Source organism: Ceratocystis lukuohia (assembly GCF_044167205.1).
Source record: "Ceratocystis lukuohia strain C4212 chromosome Unknown Supercontig3_pilon, whole genome shotgun sequence".
NCBI lineage: Eukaryota > Fungi > Ascomycota > Sordariomycetes > Microascales > Ceratocystidaceae > Ceratocystis > Ceratocystis lukuohia.
Window position 1 is genome coordinate 3,342,404 of NW_027263522.1, and position 21,379 is coordinate 3,363,782.

The 21,379-nt window shown below is 50.2% G+C and overlaps 6 protein-coding genes across 6 annotated transcripts; 5 read left to right on the top strand and 1 right to left on the bottom strand.

Annotated features, from left to right (window-relative positions):
- Positions 1-3,518: 3,518 nt before the first annotated feature.
- Positions 3,519-5,028, top strand: HOO65_030856 (Mannan endo-1,6-alpha-mannosidase DCW1; the record flags this gene model as incomplete). Its single annotated transcript, XM_071002161.1, has 3 exons — positions 3,519-3,606; positions 3,668-3,772; positions 3,845-5,028. The coding sequence occupies 3 exons, from the start codon at positions 3,519-3,521 to the stop codon at positions 5,026-5,028; spliced, it is 1,377 nt and encodes a 458-aa protein (XP_070860535.1).
- A 1,842-nt stretch (positions 5,029-6,870) lies between these two features.
- Positions 6,871-8,687, top strand: HOO65_030857 (Dihydroxyacetone kinase 1; the record flags this gene model as incomplete). Its single annotated transcript, XM_071002066.1, has 2 exons — positions 6,871-8,146; positions 8,212-8,687. The coding sequence occupies 2 exons, from the start codon at positions 6,871-6,873 to the stop codon at positions 8,685-8,687; spliced, it is 1,752 nt and encodes a 583-aa protein (XP_070860536.1).
- Positions 8,688-9,295: 608 nt separating this feature from the next.
- HOO65_030858 (Small nuclear ribonucleoprotein Sm D2) lies at positions 9,296-9,865 on the bottom strand (the record flags this gene model as incomplete). Its single annotated transcript, XM_071002414.1, has 4 exons — positions 9,296-9,338; positions 9,419-9,676; positions 9,743-9,775; positions 9,846-9,865. 4 exons carry the CDS (start codon positions 9,863-9,865, stop codon positions 9,296-9,298), a joined length of 354 nt encoding a protein of 117 aa, XP_070860537.1.
- Positions 9,866-10,530: 665 nt separating this feature from the next.
- HOO65_030859 (mitochondrial 37S ribosomal protein mS47) lies at positions 10,531-12,156 on the top strand (the record flags this gene model as incomplete). The annotated part of the gene is made up of 1 exon (XM_071000505.1): positions 10,531-12,156. One exon carries the CDS (start codon positions 10,531-10,533, stop codon positions 12,154-12,156), a length of 1,626 nt encoding a protein of 541 aa, XP_070860538.1.
- A 2,026-nt stretch (positions 12,157-14,182) lies between these two features.
- Positions 14,183-18,426, top strand: HOO65_030860 (GATA transcription factor; the record flags this gene model as incomplete). The annotated part of the gene is made up of 3 exons (XM_071001781.1): positions 14,183-14,270; positions 14,393-17,104; positions 17,165-18,426. 3 exons carry the CDS (start codon positions 14,183-14,185, stop codon positions 18,424-18,426), a joined length of 4,062 nt encoding a protein of 1,353 aa, XP_070860539.1.
- Positions 18,427-19,104: 678 nt separating this feature from the next.
- Positions 19,105-21,356, top strand: HOO65_030861 (DNA polymerase alpha subunit B; the record flags this gene model as incomplete). Its single annotated transcript, XM_071001958.1, has 4 exons — positions 19,105-19,469; positions 19,564-19,722; positions 19,793-21,119; positions 21,186-21,356. The coding sequence occupies 4 exons, from the start codon at positions 19,105-19,107 to the stop codon at positions 21,354-21,356; spliced, it is 2,022 nt and encodes a 673-aa protein (XP_070860540.1).
- Positions 21,357-21,379: the final 23 nt, after the last annotated feature.

Consider the following 21,379-nt stretch of genomic DNA (forward strand, 5'->3'; position numbering starts at 1 on the left):
AAGCAATTGTCAACACCACGAGGGAACGTGATCTAATAGTCGATAATGAGAAGCCCCTGTATTAAGTTTGGTACTGCATGTGTCTAGTTGCCTTTCATTACGTCGAGGATTAGATTTGGGCTTGGGAAGCAATGTACGCTACTTGGATTCTTGGCATCAAGTTAGATATTTGGCCTTGTGCAGCCAAGTCATTCTGCAGATAGCCTGCTTCTCAGTGCCTATGCTTTCTTTCAAATACTCTAGGTCGCCTCCTCTCAACCATTTTGCATTCTTCTCTTGAAATCATGAGACCGATCTTCCTATACCGCCGGATGCTAGGACTTCCTGTTGCAAATATCTCTGGATCGATGCATGCTTATAAGGAATCTTCAGAAACAGTGCTAACCACATTGATTGCCGGAGTCATGTAAAACGTTGGAGAGATGCATCCCTAGGCTCCATACGACAAAAGACTGATTATACTTTAAAGCATGGCACAAACCACCCCTCGGCCCCTCCATATACAGGATGGCTGGCGTGCAGGCAGTTTAGGCCAGTCTTTCGGAGTACGAAATGCATATCCTGCTAACTGTCTCCGTAGCTTGGCCCTGCGCCGTTCTATGGGTGTTGAAAGACTGTAGCTCTACTGGTAGGTCGCCCTATCAGCCTAATCCAGCCCATCGGCGTTCCGATCTACCGCTTCTGCTACCGCTTCCATCGCCTCTGCGCCTTGAATCTGTGCGGGACTTGGTTTTACGTGCTTGTATGGTAGCTCGTATGTTCGCATTTCCGGGACTCCTGTCTCCCCAATAGCACATCGCCCCCGCTTATTGTTTGACGTTGGTAGCCGTGGACTTGACCCTATTACCTCATATTGCGTAAGCGGTGCGAGAACATGCTAGTTTAGCTGAATCATGGGAGGCCAGGATTGAACATGCCGGTGGCTGTGAAAACCAGACCAGAAGAGCAGGCAATTAAAGAACAGGAAAAATGATGGGACTAGAACTAGAGACAAAAAAACAGAGACAGATGCGGAGACAGAGACATCGAGGTACAAGAAGAAAAGAAGGAGCAAGACGCATGTATGTGCTGTATGACGAAGAGTCGTAAGCTGAGCGAGTGATACGAAGACGAAGCAGGCGTTACTATGAGTCCCCCAACGCAGTGTAATCCACAGGTCTTCCTTCTCATTGCAGTTAAGAATAAAGCTTGGGCATTCTGTTGTCGTCCGCCTGTTCTACTCAGCAGCAGATTTCTTGGCGTTGGATGGGCTAATGTTGCTCCGTGTTCTGAGCGGAGGTTAAAAGGTGCATTGCATCACCCTATTCTTCATTCCTGGGGGCATTTGCTAGACAGGGGACTTGGGGCACGCATGGCATGGAACGGCAGGAGGGAGGAGAGAGAAGAGATGAGAAGGGTGCTACGAGGTATAGCTCCTTCTCAGTGGCGGTGATGTATTCGCCAGGCAGGTCAAATCTGCTACTCTCCAGTTGCAAACAGCAAGGCATGCAAAGTTCCAAGAGGCTCTTGATAGCCAATAGCCTGCAAGGACAAGCAAGAACTCTTGTTTGATCTTCCTTAGGACAGACAGCCTATGCTCTTCAACGTTCATGCGCGAAAAGGAGGACGATCTGGCAGCCAAACGCTCTGCACAGCCTCTTTAGGGCTTTCCCCTGGATTTCTGAGCTAAATTGGGGCTAGTAAGGGACAACCCCATCATAAAACTAGTCTAAAGCCAGAACTTGGTAAGTGAATCGGTTAGAGAAGTAACGAAGTAGAGTAGAACCTGTAGGCCTGGCTCCCTTTCCCTTGGCCTTGACTTCATCTTGGTAACTAGCAAAGACTGGATTGGGCTGGGCACGTGACTTCTGACTACGACGAAGTCTCTATAGAACAACCATGGTACTGTATATACGTCGATGAAAAACAGGGAGATAAGCTAGACCAGGCTGGCCCAGCCGGAAAAAAGGCCGTCTGTCTGTCTATCGAACGTTTGAGCGCATCGAACATGGGCATTGAAAGCATGACGGGCCGGATGTCGATATGGGGCTTTCGACAGAGCTTCTGTGGTTATGTGGCATATGGCGGCTTGCGGTGGGTATAGGAGCTAGGCGAGGGGAAGGGAGATGCCAAGCTTGAGTGCAGTTCACTCGCATTTTGAGAGATCGAGAAGGGCATGGCGGGTGGTTTTCTGGCTAGAAAATTGATTACCAGGCTCGGGGTAGACGAGCATAAACACAGGTGTCCAGCGAGCAACGATACTCGATTGTCGCAATAGTGTGTTGTAGACCTCGATGGCACAAGCTTGTGCGGTTTTTGTGCTGGTCCATATTAGGTTGAAGGCTGGCCCTGGACATTTCGCCTTATAGGCATGGAAGCGCTATAACAGTTGCGGCTTTGTGTGGACTAGCCACTATAGCCATCATTCCTTCGTAGTCTGGGTTTTTGGCTCAACTGACGCTTAATACGTAGCTCGAGGGAGTGAAGGAGGAAACAGTGGGTTAGTGTAGTGTAATAGTAGTGCATTACTGTGCCTTGCAGCGCGCGCTTCGGCATGCTACAGCACACTACAGCGCACTACAACACGCTACAACGCGGCTCTTACAGGCTAGCGGGGGTTAACGTTAGGGAATCCCGCGCTTGCGAGCACCTGTTCTCAAAGCCCGTATTGCTTGCTCTGCATTACAATGCTAAAAAAAAGAGTGAGGCATAGTAGGACCTAGCCACAAAACCAGGGGTCCCTTTTTAGTTCTTTGTATTTGATTAAATTGATTCTTTTTTTTTCTCTCTCGCTCTTTGTTTCTCCTGTATTTCGTTCCCCGGCTTAATTATTCCAACTTCTCTTTCTTTTATTTTTCTCTTCCCTCGCTTCGTTTTCTTCCCTGGCTTCATTTATTCCTGCTTCTTTCTGCGTGCTGTCTGTCTATTTGCTTTCTCCTTGCTTGTTAGCCTTCCACGCCTTGTCAAGTCGCTCGTTTCTTGACAGCCTTTGGTCACGCTCCTCGCACTCCCAACTCTGGTCAACTCGCTTCCCCCGAATTTCCTCGTGATCGATTAATCACGACTTCCGCCTATTCAGGTGTTGCTTCTTCCGAACAAGCAGTCGCTGGCACTTGTAATGCGATAGAATCAGCCACATCTTGACCTTTCTCGCCGTTTCTCCTCCTGAGCCGTCCACACACACACACACGCACACACGCCCACAGCTTTGTATCTTCGTGTTGCCCTTTTTCAGCCCACCGACGCCTCTTTTCGCCTCTGATACTCGCCTTGGCATCTTCTTTTACCTCTCTTGCTTGCATTTGCATTCCTGTCTTTGGTGCTGCTACGATCGATAACCTTGAAACGCGGCGAATCTTCGATCAATCTGAAACTATTGTCTTCACGGGCCACGGGATATTTTATACACAGACATAAACCTACACAAACACCCGCGCTTCTGTTCTGTTCTTGTCCTGACCTGCATATTCTGGATCTTTATTCGCACAAAAAAGAACACCCGCCGTCTTTCCAATTACCCCAAAATCTTCGCAAACAACATGAGGTTCTCGGTAGCAACCATAGCCGGAATGGCTGGTCTGCTGCTACAGCCTGCGGCAGCCATCGATGTTAATTTCGATGATACTCGTATGTTGACCCTCCGTTCTATTCCAGTTCTTGTACTGACCACGTATTTTCTTTGCCATAGAATCCGTTCTGGATGCTGCGTCTACCATTTCCTATGGCCTGCTTAAGTTCTATACTGGAAACAACACCGGCGATGTTGATGGAAATTTGCCGTCACCGTACTACTGTGAGTAAAATTAAAGCTCATACTGCAGCTTTTAGGCCCAGTTGCGCAAAAACTAACACTGTCGTTTGCTAGGGTGGGAGGCTGGTGCCATGTTTGGTACCCTCGTCGACTACTGGTGGCTCACCAACGATACCTCTAACAACGACGCCGTCAAGCGTGCTCTGATGCATCAGGTCGGAGGCGACAACAACTACATGCCTGAAAACCAGACCCGTTCACTCGGTAACGATGATCAAGGCTTCTGGGCTCTTGCGGCCATGTCAGCAGCAGAGTCCGGATTTGAGAACCCCCCGTCCGACAAACCACAATGGCTTGCTCTGGTCCAGGCCGTCTTCAACGACTATGCTTCTCGTTGGGACGAGGCCAGCTGCTCTGGAGGTCTCCGCTGGCAGATTTACACCTTCAACGCTGGATACAACTACAAGAACACAATTTCCAACGGCTGCTTCTTCAACATTGCTGCACGTCTTGCCCGTTACACTGGTAACTCTAGTTACTCCGACTGGGCTGCCAAGATCTGGAACTGGGAAAAGGACCTGCTTTTCATCAACACCGACTGGGAAGTCGAGGATGGTGCCCATACTGACGACGAATGCAAGGACATGACCAAGGTGTTGTGGTCTTACAACTTCGGTATTCACATGCATGCTGCCGCCAACATGTACAATGTCACTGGTGACCAGACCTGGCTGGACGCCACCAATGGTATTCTGAAAAAGACCACCGAGCTGTTCTTCAGGGAAAACGTTGTGTACGAGCCTGCTTGCGAGCCGTTCGGAACCTGCAACAACGATCAGCGGTCTTTCAAAACGTATCTCCTTCGCTGGATGGCTCAGACTGCCCAGCTTGTCAGCTCTACTGCTTCCACCATCCAGCCTCTTCTTTTGGCATCGGGCAAGGCTGCTGCTGCAACCTGCACAGGCACTGCTGACGGGTTCAAGGGTATTGATAACACTGCTTGTGGCCAGAAATGGTACACAGGCAGCTTTGACGGTATAAACGGTGTCGGTGAACAGATGGCATCGCTAGCTGCAGTCATGTACAACCTGTACCCGTCATCACACTTGCCGCTCTCTGCCGCCAGCGGTGGTACGTCCACGGGTAATGTGGATGCCGGTGGTTCGTCGACCAACGCCGATGGTAAGACGCTATCCAAGATTACCACAGGTGACAAGGTTGGTGCGGCCTTCCTGACCATGCTGGTCATTTCCGGTCTCCTAGGAGGCATGTTCTTTGTCTTCTACGAAAGCATGTAAAGCGACGCGGCGTGCTGTAGATGATGCGTTTCGTGTTTATTCTTTTTTTTGGCTTCTTTTTTTTTCTTTTTTATTGCTTGCTCCCATCTTGTGTCGGTTTATCTTGGTTACTTCTTTTCATTGAATATGTCTTCTCTTCTTGGTTTATCTCATTTTATTCCTGGTCTCGCCGTCATTTGCCTGGTTACTGGCCTACCTTTTTTTCTTTTTAGCCTCTGCCATCCCACGGACTTGCACTCAGGCCAGGGCAACTGTGTCGGCCATGTATCTTGATTGCTTTTCCTTTTCCCCAGTGTTCTTCTCACTTATCAAGCTTCTCTCTTCCCTCTCTTCTATTCTTTCCATCTGCTAGGAGTTTCATTCCCCTTGACCTCTCTTCATCCAGAGACACGTATATTCACTTCCATGTAGCCTCCAAATGCTCTAGGTGTTTGCCATTTCATTTGTGCTGTTCTGTGTTAGTCCAGACTACGAAACAATGCATTTTTTTTGTTCTCTAACCCCTTGTTATGACGTAACAGTGAGTGGACGGATTCGTCTTCCAGGAGCTATATATATATATATATAGCAATGTTCTTCTGATACGAAGCCCGCTTGCTAGCCAGAAAGCCTTGGTCAAGACTTATAGTGTAAGACGAGCTCCCCATTGCCCGCACTCTCAACGGCCTGATCGGCGAGATATACGCGGGAGGCTGAGGCTCTATTTTGCATCCGTGCTGCCCTGCAAATTTAGTCATCTATCTCCCGAGATATCGTAGTGTATCCCGTCTTAGCTGGGCGGCACATGTCTTCATTTTCTCGTTTTCCTCTAGAAGGAGAAGAGAGAGGAAAGAGAGGTAAGGAAAAGTGATAAGAAAATAAATGCAATGGCCGGAAAGCCAAGCAGATGCTGCCAGGTGGGGGAAACACAGGCCATATTGTGAACGCGGGGTCAGCTGTGTTTGCGCTCGTAGTAAGATTTTCGCGTTATTGTTGGGAGCGTCGTTGCATGTGCTGTGTGTGTGATATATGTGATTGTGACGAGGCAATTCACATCCAAATCAAAGGTAGGTGTCCGTGTTCGGCCGGAGTTAGTAGGATTATGCTGATGGCCGTTGTTAGATGGCGTGTTTACGAGCGGGTTAGAAGCAGCACGCAACGGCTTCAGAGCCTGTTCCAAATTGCATATCCATCATTACGGATACCGCCCGGCAGCCAGAGTGGTGGTGTAGAATGGGAGGACAAAGACTGTTGCTTCGAAGAGCCGTCTCTAGGCTTTAGAGTAGGTTCCGTCAAGGTAATCTTCGGCCACCAAGCACCTATCACATATCACCCCCAAGTCAACGAGAAGCACTGACCTTGTTGAAGAGACAGAAGTGCAAATTGGCGCACTTCTGTCTGTCTATGCTGACCTGTGTAATATGCCTCTATCACCCGAGCCTTCTCATGAGGGGAAAAGACGAGAGTTGGCCCATAGCATTTTTAAGTGGGGTTGCTAGCCTTTGCTTCTCCAAGTCGCCAGAAGTGAGAAGAAAACAAGACTAGAAGCAGAAGCAGAAGCATAGCTCAAGCTGACGGAAAAGCGGCATAGTGGGAAAGCCGAGTTCATTGCAAGGACGAATTGTTGCATTGGCCAGAGGTATAAAAGGACGGTTGAGTCCTCGCAGTTCTTCTACTCGTTGATTTTATTCTGTTTTTACTTGTCGGTTTTTACTGCCCTTTCCTCGTGCTAGACCCCCTCTCCTCGTCTTATATCTGACAGGCTTCCCATTTATATTTACCTGCATTTGCGAACCATTGCTTGGAAAGACTACATGCGCATGAGCCGTTGAAAAGTTCCGTTTGCTCCAGTTTCTTCTCATCATGTCCAACAAGCACTTCATCAGTGACCCCACTGTCTTGGTCAACTCTGCTTTGCGCAGCTTGACGCTGACGAACCCCTCAGTCGCAGTCGACGAGACCAGCAAGATCGTCTACCTTCGCCCTTCCAATGCCCCCAAGCAGGTTTCTATTGTCAGCGGTGGCGGGTCTGGACATGAGCCAAGCTTCGGTGCAATGGTTGGCCCTGGCATGCTGACGGCTGCTGTAGCGGGTACTATCTTCGCCTCGCCTTCCACCGAACAGATCCGCGCTGCCATCCAGACCCGCGTCGACGACTCGCAGGGCGTTCTGGTGACCATCATGAACTACACTGGTGACGTGCTCAACTTTGCTGTCGCCGTAGAGAAGGCTCGGGCTGCCGGCGTCGATGTCGACATGGTTGTAGTCGGCGATGATGTTGGCGTTGGCCGCGCAAAGGGCGGCAAGGTTGGCCGCCGCGGTATTGCTGGCACCGTGCTGGTGCACAAGATCTCCGGTGCACTCGCTGCAACGGGCCGCCCGCTCAAGGATGTTGCTCGTGTAGCAAGACTTGTCGCGGATAACTTGGTTACTGTCGGCGCTAGTCTGGACCATGTGCACGTTCCCGGCCGCGCGTCTGAAGCCGAGGGTGACGCACTAGGACCTGGCGAGATTGAGCTTGGCATGGGTATCCACAATGAGGCCGGCTCAGGCCGCCTGACAGCTGAGCTTCCTGAGCTTGTGTCGGAAATGCTGCGTCAACTGCTAGACCAGACGGACAAGGACAGAGCTTTCCTTGACGTCAACTCTGAGGATGTTGTGCTTATGGTGAACAACCTGGGCGGAGTTAGTGTTCTTGAGATGGGTGGAATCACTACTGTGGTTGCTGACCAACTGGCACAAAAGTACGGCATCAAGCCTAAGCGCATTCTGAGTGGCACCTACATGACCAGTCTGAACGGCATGGGCTTCAGCGTCACCCTGCTTAACACTGTTGACACTGGCATATCTGGTGTCAGCATGATTGACCTTCTGGACGCCCCCTGCGAAGCTACCGGCTGGACTGCCCCTATCAGTGCTGCTTCGTGGGCAGCTAATAATACTGCAACTCTGGAGTCATCCGAGAAGACTACCAACACTTCGACCAATCCCTCTGGTGTTACCATTGATGTGGCTACCGCCAAAGCCGCTTTGGTTGGCGGTCTTGACAAGCTAGTGGAGTCCGAGCCCGAGGTCACCAAGTACGACACTATTGTAGGCGACGGCGACTGCGGCACTGGTCTGAAGCGTGGTGCTGAGGGTAAGTCATGCACACTAAATGAGTAAAACTAGTTATCAGCCAAAGCTTTTGCTAACACATCGCAGCCGTTTTGGAACACATAAACAAGGTTGGTCTCACCGGCGATGCTGTTGTCGATCTTGCCGGCATCGTGCCCGTTGTTGAAATGAGCATGGATGGTACCTCAGGCGCGCTCTTTGCTATCTTCCTCAACTCTCTCACCGCATCCCTGCGTAACCAGCCTGCCGGCCCCGCTACGCCTCAGGTTTGGGGTGCTGCTCTGAAGCAGTCTTTAGAAGCTTTGTCCAAGTACACTCCTGCACGCCCCGGCGACCGCACACTAATCGATGCCTTGCAACCGTTTGTTGAGACCTTGGGCTCTGGAAGCCTCAAGGATGCGGCCGAAGCCTCAAGAAAGGGTGCTGAAAGCACCAAGGGCATGAAACCTGGCCTCGGCCGCTCAGTCTATGTTGGCGGCGATGGCTACCAGCGTGTCCCTGACCCTGGAGCTTGGGGCTTGTCATGGTTCTTCCTAGGCCTTGCCGGCATTGCACCCAACTAAGGAGGGAGGATAGCATTGGCCAATCAAACATATACGTGTAAATATAATAATTCATCAAGCGCTTTTCCCGAACCTGAGGAGATCCTCAAAACAGAGGTGCTGTAGAGGCCATGGGACACATGTATAGTACGGGCCTTGTGACCAAGATACCATGTTCAATCTTCAACGCCTATTTAGTAGCAGAAAAGCAATACTCGCAGATTCCAAAGCACAAATGACAGGAGAAACAAGTCCAGGAGAGGTGAAAGAAAGCCAGCGACAAAAAAATAAACCAAAAGGAAATAGAGGAATATGACCACACAGAAAACGCGTTTCCTCTAGTATAGCTATCCAAATTTCCCCAAGCACACACGCACACACCAACCCCCACACGAGATGTATTTGGAGCAACTAGCTGTTAGAAAGCAATATGGGAAGCCCTCCCCCGTGGAACACTCTCATAATTCGTTCCATAATGAAGGCAGTGCAAGTTGGGTTCGCAAGTAGCTCTGTAATTTTTTCTTCCAAGCGTCCCCAAGAGTCGTAAAGGAGACAGAAAAACGGTATCATTTGTGAGTTGTTCAGGTGAAAGAGAGAAAAGAAAGAAGAGAGGAGAGTCGTGGCATCGTTCAGCTAAGCAAAACCATGATGACGCTATCACCGCGAAGGAACCTAGAAGACACAAGGGCAATTAGTAATCCGCAACACATCATAGAAACTGCTCAAATCACGCTGATACGAAACCAACATACATCTTGCTAATGAATCGGTCCTTGTTTACTGGCCGGCCCTTCTTGCCATTGGCCAACCGCGGCGTCTCTGTCCACATCTCCTTGACGTTCTCCAGCACCATGTTGCAGTGTCTATCGAAAGCCTTGACACGTGCCAGCAGCTTGCGGTTATTGCGGATTGAAATCAGGACCTGGGTGTGGCTGCGGACAGCAGTCTGTAGAATCGAAAGGGGACCAGCACTGAACTCGTGCTCCTCCAACTGGGCAATCTCGTACTCGCTGAAAAGAAGAGGGGTTGTTAGAGCGCCAATTCTAGGTAGCAGTGGGGAGGGCATTGACACTCACGTCAGTTCTGAGCGAGGCTTGGTAAGAAGCTCTCTGTAAAGTTAAAAGGTAGACTAGTTAGCATTGGCAAGTTCATGTGGACCAACAGCATTGGCCTACTCACTGGATCTTGGTGTCGGCCATGGTTCTTATGAAAAGGCGTAGGGCAGATTGTAGCAAAGTATAGGTGGGGGTTTTAGCGTCACTGGAGAAAGTATACAGATTACAAGCTATACAAATGGGCCACGGCTGAAGTGGACTACGCAAGGCTGTGATTGTCTGGATGGAGGTTTTCGCGCTGAAGCGGCAGAAAGGGCTAGGCGGTGAATAGCTAGGGAGAAAAGCGGGGCACTCTCTTTTACTCAAGCTTTCTTATAAGATGCATTAGGCCAAAAGTTTGACGACATAATAGCCCAGTAAGCAAGATTTGCAAGGGCCTGTTGGAGAAAGGCCTTCTCACCAACAAATCCGAGGTGCAAGTGACGACAAAAGGGCGACCAACAAGCCCATTGGCACTAGGCGATAGCTCACCAGCACCGATAAGGCGAACGAAACGTACAGCCGCTTTCTTCCTATTGGCTGTAACAGCATACCGGCAAAGTCCATCCGCATTTGTACGAATCCAGAACGACGCAGACAACGCCGATAGCCTGAATATAGAGAGCACCTTGTGGCCCTCCAACTACAAGTTTGCCTTTTTTTTTTCCCTCTCTCGCATCCCAATAAAAGTCCGCGTCTTACGGACTTTTTGATGCAATTTGGTTGCGCATCATATAATCTAGGGCTTCTCCATATCATCACCTCTACTCATGTTCCTTAAGCTTCTGGGCAGCCGCGCTGGTTACTCAGCTGTGCGTTCTGCACATCTCACGTCAACTTTTTGCAACATGCCTTTGAAAGCCAAGGTTATGGGCCAAACAGCCAGCTACTCACAAAAGGTAACTATCTATATCATACCGTCCGGAGTCTTGTTGAGAGACGGGGCAGGCACCGATCAAGATCAGCCATCTGGTGTCACACTTAGAAGCATGCAAGCTAACCTGTTGCATCATATCCAGTACAAAAACATAGACATGGAAATCTTGGACGATTTTGCTGCCAGCATAAAAAAGGATCCGGAAGATGTTATTTTCAACAGTATTTACGGACTGCGCACCATCGAGCTCAACCGTCCCCAGAAGCTCAACGCCCTTGGCGCCAACATGATCAACAAAATCCTGCCGCGCATGGTAGAATGGGAACGTTCCGATATGGCCAACGTCGTAGTGCTCAAAGGGTCTGGCAAGGCTCTTTGTTCTGGCGGAGACGTCACAAATATGGTTGAACAGCTTCAAACCGGCTCCTCGGAGTCAGTCGAGTCCGCCATCAACTTCTTCCGCAAAGAATACCAGCTAGATCATTACATTGCCACGTACCAGAAGCCCATGGTCTCTTTCATGGACGGCATCACTATGGGCGGTGGCGTTGGCCTTAGCGTGCACTCCCCGCTACGGATAGCTACAGAGCGCACCATCTTTGCAATGCCCGAGACCAAGATCGGCCTCTTCCCTGACGTCGGCGCGTCCTTCTTCCTCCCTCGCATGAATGGCGCTATTGGTACTTATCTGGCTCTCACTAGTGAAAGCCTCAAAGGTGCCAATGTTTTCTATTCTGGAATCGCCACCCATTACCTAGACTCCACCATGTTGCCCTCTCTGGAGGCTCGTCTAGCTGAGCTGCGCTTCAAGGACTACGACTCTCTTGCGACTCGCCTGTCTCTAATTTCGCGGACAATCGACGAGTTTTCTACCGGCTTGCCCCATGAGGACTTTGTGCTTTCAGGTGAACTGCGTAATGCTATCGACCGCTGTTTCAGTGGAAATTCCGTCGCCGAAATAATTGCAGCTCTGATGAATGAAACTGGCCCCACCCAAGACTGGGCGCAGAGCACCCTACGGTCACTGTATGAGCGCTCGCCTACCTCGGTTCATGTAGCTCTGCGCCAAATGCGCATTTCCAAGAGCTGGTCGATCGCCGAGACCTTCCAGCGCGAACATGCGATGGCCAGCAAGTTTGTGCAGTCACACGACTTCGTCGAGGGTGTTGATGCACTCTTGATATCCAAGAGAACACCCGTTTGGAAGCCCGAGTCTCTAGAGGCTATTGCTGAGTCCAAGGAGGACGTTTCCTCCAAGTACTTTATGACTACCGACAAAAAGATGCCCCTAGTGACTGCACGCGACTACCATGAGTACCCCCATGCAAAGCTAGGTGTGCCGACTGAGAAGGAAGTGCGTGAATTGATCGAGACGACCGATCTGACAATTGACGAAGTCATTGACACGCTCTTCAAGTCACGCAACCGTAGACAGGGCATCAAGACTGTGCTCAAGGACATTATTGCCCGTCGGGTGATCTCAGACGAGCACAACCGCGCACAGTGGGTTGAGCCTTGATGTAGCAAGCAAAAGCCGTATCCCAAGACTATGGAACCTCCCAAGAACGAACGCTGAGGGGACAGAGCCTAAGATCTAACAACGTAGCCGGTTGTTCTATCTCTGCTTTGCTAGATAGTTGTGTGTAGATTAGGTTCGCAGTGCAGCACAATGATGCTGCATGATTTTTTGTACAATACAAGTTTGTTATGATCGCTTTGTTATATTAGTGCCTTGATAGAGATGTTTTTATTGCAGAAAATATAACCGAAAAAAAAATCATGTCTTCATAACCACCAAGATGGCGCAAGGCTATGCAAGGCTGAATGTCCCCAGGTAAACTATCATGCATGGCAGGCAGCAAAGGAGGGAAGGAAAAAAAAAAATTCGAAAGTATGCATCTACGAATGAAATAGCAGTAGTTAGAAAAGCATCACGAGGTTGGACGAAAAGTGGCGTAAAACATTAGGAAACTAGTCAAAAACAACACCGGGCTGAGAGAAAAAAAAAAAAGTCACACAGTAATGAAAGAAAAAAATAAAGGTTCGCTTCGCTTCGATCTGGTAATCATAGCACCAAACGAAGAAAGAGGAAAGATGGAGGCAAGCTTGATAGTGAGCGACCAAAGCCTCCAGGTTTTGGGTATCACCCGTCTTGGTCAACTAACTGTATGCCGGTCCTCAAGTATAAAAGGCACGGGGGCCGCCCTCAAATACTAGAAACATCAACAGCCACATGTCTTTGGTCTCTCGACTTCCTCTCGCTTTCCAGCAAACAAAGAACGGCAGTAGTCGAGCGAGTTTAGGCGACAAAGAAGGCACATTTCCAAGGTATCAATCAAAGTCAACCTTGTTCACACGAACACCAGCATTCAGACCCAGACAGCCGAAGATACTCCGTTCCTGGTCAATACCAGTAAGTAACTTGTACCCTTTGCCCTTTGAGCATTCCTTCTTTCCCTTTCCATGCAGGGCAGGCAAGCACCGCCCGCGGGACCTCGCAGTAAAGCGTCATCAGCAATCTTTGCCATTGCCGGGTCTAGTTTGCTTTGCTTGCTCATTGCGAGATCACACGAGTTTCTTGAGGGAGCTCCAAGAATGGAAGGGGGGCAGCTGGAGTGGATCCTTCCTGGGCCTGTCGTCGAGCCTGCCCCACGTGACTTGTACGTGGTTGCTCAGTAGCGCAAGACCCACTGCGGGGCGGCGCAACGGCGTCACATCAAAACAAAAGAAGAGCGAATCGGATTTTATCTGTTCCTAGATTTTTCTCGACTGGGATGGCTTGGTTTTGTTCTGTCTAAGCGTATGAGTGCGACAGGCTAGCTACACTGTTGTGTTTGCACTGTGACATGGCGCATCGATGGGGCTACTGGTACCTGTTGATCGCTATTCATTGCTACTCATTGCTATAATTACAGCCTTGGTAGCTCGATAACGCGCTGTAAACCCCACAGTGCGCTGCCCATTACACCTCATAGAGTCTTGTTACATCTTCACATCTTTGCGTCGTGCGCTCTGTATCCGATGTTCCAGCTCCACGGGCTCCTAGACAACGGGGATCCTTTATTTGTGCGTTCCTCCAAAGCTAACATTTGGCTAGCAGGCCTCTTGTCCCTCTACTTTTCACATAGCGACGAGCCACAAAAGAGCAAAGTCAGCGCGAACCGCGTTGAAGCCTCTTTTCCCCTTCGTTGCTGCGATATTGATATTTTTCTTCATTCCGCTCTCGTTTTCTATCACCTTAGCTGAGGTCTTTTTTCTCCTCCTTTCTCTCTCTTCTTCCTATTGTTTTTCCGATCCATCCTTTAGCTTAGCTGTCTGTATCTTGTTTTTCTCTGCTTAAAGCGCCTGGTCCTTGATCCTGTCTTTCTGCATCTCTCTTTCTTATTCCTCCAATCGACCGCCCATATCAAGCGTCGCCAATTCTCCCTGCTCACTTCTGTCTTGTCTCCTCTCCGTTGTATCTTGAACATAATCGCCAGCACCCAACCTGCCACTGATTATATCCTGGCATCTTCCCTGCCTGCCCCTCGAGGCTGCATCTCGAAATGACTTCTCCGGCTAGCAACTGGCAGCCTGCCGGCCAGGTCCCCTTCCAAGATGGCGAGATGACCGTCAAGGTGCAGCAAATGGGCCGTAAGTCTCTCCCGCCCACTTCTCTAGGAGCCCATCTTTCCCCCCTCCATCGGCCTTTGGCGAATCCCCTCTGAAATCACCATGCAAAATGTGCGAGGCTGACCGTATCTCCTCAACAACAGTCAAGGTTCATTACACATTCGACAAGCTAGAACAGTCCCGGTGCTTGGCCCGGCTGCCTCAGCTCATCCAAGTCCAGACTCTCTACCTGGATGAAAAAACCACAGTGGGCGTTGTTGACTTGAGTCTATGCCTCGGCGCCGTAGCACAGGGCAGCCCAGAGCTCATCAACGCCTGTACCAACCCGAACTCGACCATCGACTACGCTGTCTATGTCCATGATTACTCAGAGCCGGACGCGCCGCTTGTCGGCCACGGCATGCTCTCTGGCCTGGTCAAAAGTCAGGATGCGAATGGTACCGACAACTTGGCCATGGTGACCGGACTTGTTACGCGGAATATGCTGGCCATGTTCGGCAAAGGTGTCTCACACACTCTCGAGGTCAAGATGAAATTTTCGGAATCGCAAAAAGTGCCCCTGATCACACTGCGACAAACAGCCACTATGGCAGCGTCAAGCGAGATTCAGCCTTCTATTGAGAATACCCCAACATCAACTGGAAACGCCGAATGGGCCATGCTAGTGCAATCCAACCCGCAGCTCACCGCCCAGCTGCCACATGTGCCTCCACCTCAACAGTCACATATTCCAAGCATAGAGACTACCAGCCGGGGACCATCTCCATCGGTTGTACCAAGCAGGGTGGCTTCTCCAGCCGTGGCTTCCCAGTTGAGTCGCCAAAACTCATTCTCTCTATCAACCCAGAGACAATTATCACGCCAGGGGACTCCAGTTGACACTGCTGCCAGTACTCAGCAAAAGCCCACAGCAGAAGGTGCCACTCCAATAGACACCACCACAAATCGGCCACCATCTCGTACCTCCAGGAAACGCGGGACCACCGGGAGACCACGTGGTCGTCCTCGAAAGAACCCAACGCCCTCAGAACCCAATGGCAACACCTCAGGATACGAAGAAGGCACTGATGATGACCCTCCTCTAAAACGGCGAGCCACAACCATGGCAGTCGCCAAGACTGTAAATTCCCCCTTTTCTTCTGTCCCGGAGTCTTTGAGAGTAGCTGCCAGCACATCTGGCTCCATCCGCACCTTCCGCCCTGTGGGGACTCCAGAACCTTCTGCCACTGGCCATTTACAAGATGTTCCTCGCGCTCCTACGCCGGTACCCTTTGGCGATAATATTCGCCCTCGAGTTTCAGGCTCACTTCGTCGCACGTCTACCCTCAACCAAGAACAGTCCAATAGTCAGCTATCAGTCGTGCAACATGAAGATGCACGGTCACCAAACGAACTCTCTGCAGGCGCCCCCACTCCTCTTTCAGAAGCCAGTACGCCTGACTTTGGATCTTCCCCGCCTATGCCACGAACTGCACAGTATCTCCAACATTCCAGTCCTACGCCGTCCAGCCCCATCCTACCACCAATGCCTCCGTCAACAAACGATTCCGGCTTCATGAGTGGAGGACTTGATGATTTCCCCGAGGACAATAGAACTACCCCACGTGCAAGCAGCCGGAAACCCGCAAACATCATGTGCAGAGACAAATTAGTGCCTGTTCATGTGTTTCGTGCCGCCAGTGGTGAGCCGGTAGACTATAAAGGCTCTGAAAACTCTCATGCTAAACGCAAAAGAGCCGGTACTCTCACTCCCGGCTCCAATCCTGCTGTCATGGCTGCTGGTCCTCCACCACCACGTCCCCATTATCCGCAACAGGCTCCCAAAATGCTCCTACCTCGACTCCAGCCAGCTCCTCAGCGTCCTGACCATACTACTCAGTCTCTATTACTCCCAGTAGTATGCAATGAACCATCTAGCTCTCATAATGGAACTCCCAACACTCCTGCTCAACAGCGTGTCGAAGCACATGATAGCGATGCAACTCCTGTTCAGCAACAACTCCATCCCCAAATTCCCAATGGCCAACTGCTTAGCCAACCTTCCCTGGAAAAGGATATCCAAGTTCAATCCAACACCCACGTCCAACCACTCGTAGAGACCTCTCAGTCTGATCACACCAATGCTACTACTATGCCCGACCTCAACTTTGATCTCACCACTGATATCAACATGTTTAGTGTGGCAGATGAGTCCCTTCTTGCTCTCGGTGATGCCATTAGCTTCGATAAAGCCCTGGCTGATATCCATGCCCAACAAAGCCAGACGCCTCTAACAGATATTATGGAGCCCCTTCCCGTAACCCAACCCACGGATATCCCCAAGGAACAGCAGGTACAACAGCCGGCCGTCACCCCTAATGCTGACAACATCCAACAACCGCTTACCAAGACATCGGCTAGTCGCAGGCCATCCAAGAGAAAAGCACCTAGTCCCTCAACGTCAACACCTCACCCCACCTCATTTTCCGAAGCGCCTTGTCCGCCTAGCGATGTAGCAACTCTGCTTCTTCCCCTTGCTGCCACGACATCTCCCCCTACAGCACGATTCAACAAAAACTACGTGAAGAAACAAGCCATCAAGGAGAGACTAGAGCAGGCTATTCAAAACGGCGAAATGCCGCCTTTCTGCAACAACTGTGGTGCCATTGAAACACCCACTTGGAGGAAGGTGTTTGTACGGGAATGTACGGGAACGCCAGTATACCACGAATACTCGGACAAGCCAGGGCGAGTTACAGCCATTGAAGTCACAAGTCGTGATGACGACCAAAACCCGACAGGCTACAGACTAATGAAAAAGGCACTGGGGCCTGAAGATGACAAGACACAATGGAGAGATAATCTCCTCTGCAACCGTGAGTTTTCTCCAAATAGCGGACTTTCAAGTCTTAATCATGCTAACAATACATGCACAGCATGCGGTATCTGGTTGTGTAAAAACAACAAGCACAGACCGAAAGATCGCTGGGAAAAGGACGCCGAACGCCTTGGCCAAGAACGTCGACGACGAGGCACTGGCCGGGCCCCCGTTAGAAAACGCAAAACGGCCTCTGCTTCGTTCGCCATGAACAACATGTCCAACTACCCAGTTCCCACTTCCGAATCCAACATCATGACTGACCCCTTGGCGCCCAACGATAACCTGTCACCGATTCAAGAGGCTCAAGTCGCCAGTAGAACAGTGACTGCCAACAATACTATTATGGGGATATCATCTATAGATGCCATACTCTCTAATAGTGGCCCTACTATCTCCCAGTCTGTCAATGGTGCACCTTCAGCCTCCGATTCAGCTAATCAGTCCCAACCAAGCACTGCTGCCCCAACACCCGAGAACGAGGACTTCAGCGGGCTGGGTCAAACACAGCGGTTGTTGTTTCCAAGTCAAGGCAACAACAATGTGAAGAAAGAAGCCACCCAAACCCATAATGGTACCTCTCAGAGCTCTGTTGAAAACACAGCCCCTAATCAAATCGACATATATGTTCAGGATAGTCAGTCTGGCAATGAAAACAGAATAGGAGCCGAAGAACAGGCCATAACAATGTTGGCAACGAGTCAGCCAACATTGGACGACGAAATCGAGGCCCTTTTTAGCAACGGCAGCCCCGTATCCACCATAAACCGTCCATTCACCCCTCCTCCTCCTGAAAGGAGCGGTGTTGAATTTAAAACACCTTCCCGTCCCACGCCCAGTCATAGGCCAGTCACTAGAAGTGTGTCCAGATCTCTTCGATCCGAAAAGTCTTCACAACATAGTCGTACTAGCCCAGAGGCTATGCCCCAGACCCCGTCTCGGACACCTAGAAGCTCGGCCATATCCGGACTGCGCGTGGCAGAAAGTCCCTCACTGCGCCGCAGTCCTCGAATCAACAGAATCTCTCGGGAATCTGGTCGCAAGGTTCTTTCCATTGGTGGCAAGCATGTTGAAGCCTCTATGAACGACATCGATGCTGCACTCGCTGAGTTTAGCCGGTCCATCAACGATGATGTGTCTTCACGCCAGCAGAATGGTGATGGTTCTACAACGACACTAGAATCCCTAACCAACCAATGGTCCCCTAACAAGGACTGGAACTCCATCTTCGATGTGGATATGCTCCACAGTCTACCACAAGAAGATCTAGATCTTCTTACCAAGTCTCTAGAAACGTCACATGGGGATGCCACGGTGTGATAGTCCTTTTCTCGAGTAGGGTAGTCTCTTTTTTGCAAGCATTTTAGGATGGAAAATCGGGGGGGCTGGGAATGGGAAACACAGAACTATTCCTAGGCCAATTCTAGGGGGTTATCTGTAGTGGGATCAAAGCGGTTTTATTCTTTTATCTTTCATCTTTATTTTTCCTGGTTGGTGTCAAATAACGGGCAGCCAAGCCCATCAACAACTGGTTAAGCTTGTCGCGATGCTTTTCCTCATGAACACATGAATTTTTTTTGGAATTTCCAACCAACTGCGCCTCATTTTTTAGTGAGACGTTACAGTTACAGCATTAGCTTAGATTCAATTCAATATATCAATAGTCCAACGTCAACCCAAGTTATAAACTTTTTCAATAAGGCCTACCTCCCGTGTGATATGAGAAATGTAAGTTGAAAGTGGAGCCGAGCTACAGCCAATTACAGCAAGTGTTTATTTTTCACGGTCTTGCATGATTTGATTGGCTAGACGCGTCTTAAGGACCTCGCACACGCGTCGCGGGTCCATGAAACCCTTACCCTTAATATATACTAGTTCGTCACCACCAAGTTGCTGCGTTTTTGTTTCCAAGACAGCTATCCTGTTACCGTCGAAACCTGGTACTGTGATAGAAACACAAACACAACCACAACAACTTTCTTCAGTAACTAAACTACCATGGTTGATAGTACGGCTATTGCAGCTATAGCTGCTGATCTAGCCACCTTTTTCCCCAATGCGGAGAGACTAGAGCCCGACATCATCACCGAGCTATCCTCGATTATGCGACTGCACGAACTATCGGTTGAGGACCTGTTCTACAAATGGGAGTCATTCTGTATAAAGATGGAGTGCGAGTCAGCCAATATCTCATTGGAATCTGTGAGGTCGTTCAAGCGTGATGTGCAGGATGCTCTAGAGCGGAGCATGCGGATGCAGACATCGGTAGCCGTCACGGGCTCGGCAAGGCGGAATGTACAAAGTGGCGGCAGTGCTATGGGGACACCTAGAGCGCCAGTGCGGACAGGCGATGTATTTGGCATGTGAGTTTAAAGGCGGGTAGAGTTGGCTTGGATGATCTTGAATGTGTGCAATTTCTTTTTGGCGGATGTGGCTGACTATCTTTTGAAAAACTAGGCTGGAAGGGCTAATGCAGACGCCTGGGTCAAACAAACTGTCCAAGACTGGGGGGATGGCCAAGCGGGCGTTTGAGACGCCAACGGTGGCGCGGATCAAGAGTGAGAACCAAGACGGACAGGACTCGCCTAATTCAAGGTCGCCGAATGGCACATCTACGTGAGTTCCTGAGCTTATGGACGCAATGGTCACATCTCCTTCTATCAAATTGCTGCTAACCCCACCCTAGCCCTTCTAAGTTCAGCGATCGCCAAAAATCTGGCGATGTGCTGGAAGTCTTTGGCAATGCCTCCCTCCCCGATCCCGAATACCCCATTGTCCCATTCCCGGAAGCGCGTGTAAAACTGGCTGCAGGATCTGATCAGAAAAAGGTTGGCTACAAGCCTCTGGCCATGAAGCTGAGTGAGGTATCGGAAATCCTTGATGACCGGATAGATGATTTTATAGAGATCATCTCACAGAATCATGGCCTAGACCTGTCAGTTTTTGGCAACCCGGCAAGCCAGGGGACCTCTGAGATTGTGGCCGTTGGCCGCATTGCAAATGACTCGGCTGAAGGCCGCTTGAATGCAGCCTCTGTTGTTTTAGAGACTTCTCGCCGTATGGGGAATGGCCTACGAGTGCCGCTAAACTTGAAGAAGTTGCGTGGTTATAGCTTCTTCCCCGGGCAAATCATTGCTGCTCGTGGCACCAATACTTCTGGAAATGAGTTTGTAGTTAACCATGTCCTGGAAATCCCAAGTCTGCCCAACGCGGCTTCAACACCTGAGGCCTTGGAAGCCCATCGTCAGCGCCTGCGTGGCGATCCTGATGCCATGGATGCCGATGATGACCCGCTACCATTGAACTCTATGATTGCTAGTGGCCCATATACTACAGATGACAGTTTGGCTTTTGAGCCATTAGCAGAGCTGTGTAAGGTTGCGGGCGACAAGATGGTGGATGCGCTGATCCTAATGGGCCCATTTATCGACATTGACCACCCCATGATTGCCAGCGGTGACTTTGACCTTCCCGAAGAAGCGTCGTATGACCCTGATACAGCAACGCTCTCGACAGCCTTCAAGTTCATGATTTCACCCCATCTCGCGCGGCTTTCCAACATCAATCCGCAAATCACCATTGTTTTGATTCCATCGATCCGCGACGCTGTTAATAAGCACGTTTCATGGCCTCAAGATAGCTTTGTTCGCAAGGAACTTGGCCTCCCACGCACTGCGCGTATTCTGACAAATCCCATGACACTTAGTATCAATGAGGCTGTCTTTGGCCTGTCTTCACAGGATATCTTGTTTGAGCTGCGCCGAGAGGAGTTGGTCGGTGGCCGGCCTGATGATTCGCAGCTGTCTAGTCGGTTGTGTCGATATCTGCTTGAGCAGCGCCACTTTTTCCCGCTTTTCCCCCCTTCCGATCGCAGTGTGCTAATGAAGACAGGCACAGAGGATGGCATTCCACAGGGTGCTTCGTTAGATACAGCGTATCTAAAGCTGGGTGAGATGCTGAACGCGCGACCGGATGTCATGGTGCTTCCCAGCACACTACCGCCATTTGTCAAGGTATATATTCTCTTTTCCCGTCTCGGGCCTCATTTTCATACTCTAACCGCAAGAATTATGTTACAGGTCGTCGAAAGTGTTTTAATGATTAATCCAGGCACACTATCAAGGCGTGCCGGCGCCGGTACTTATGCTAGAATGGCTATTTACCCACCTAAAGCTGCCCAGGATGAGGATGGTACCATGCAGTCGCATAGTGTTTTTAGCCGGTCACGCATTGAGATTGTGCGTATATAAGCATATCCCGACTCACTATTTGT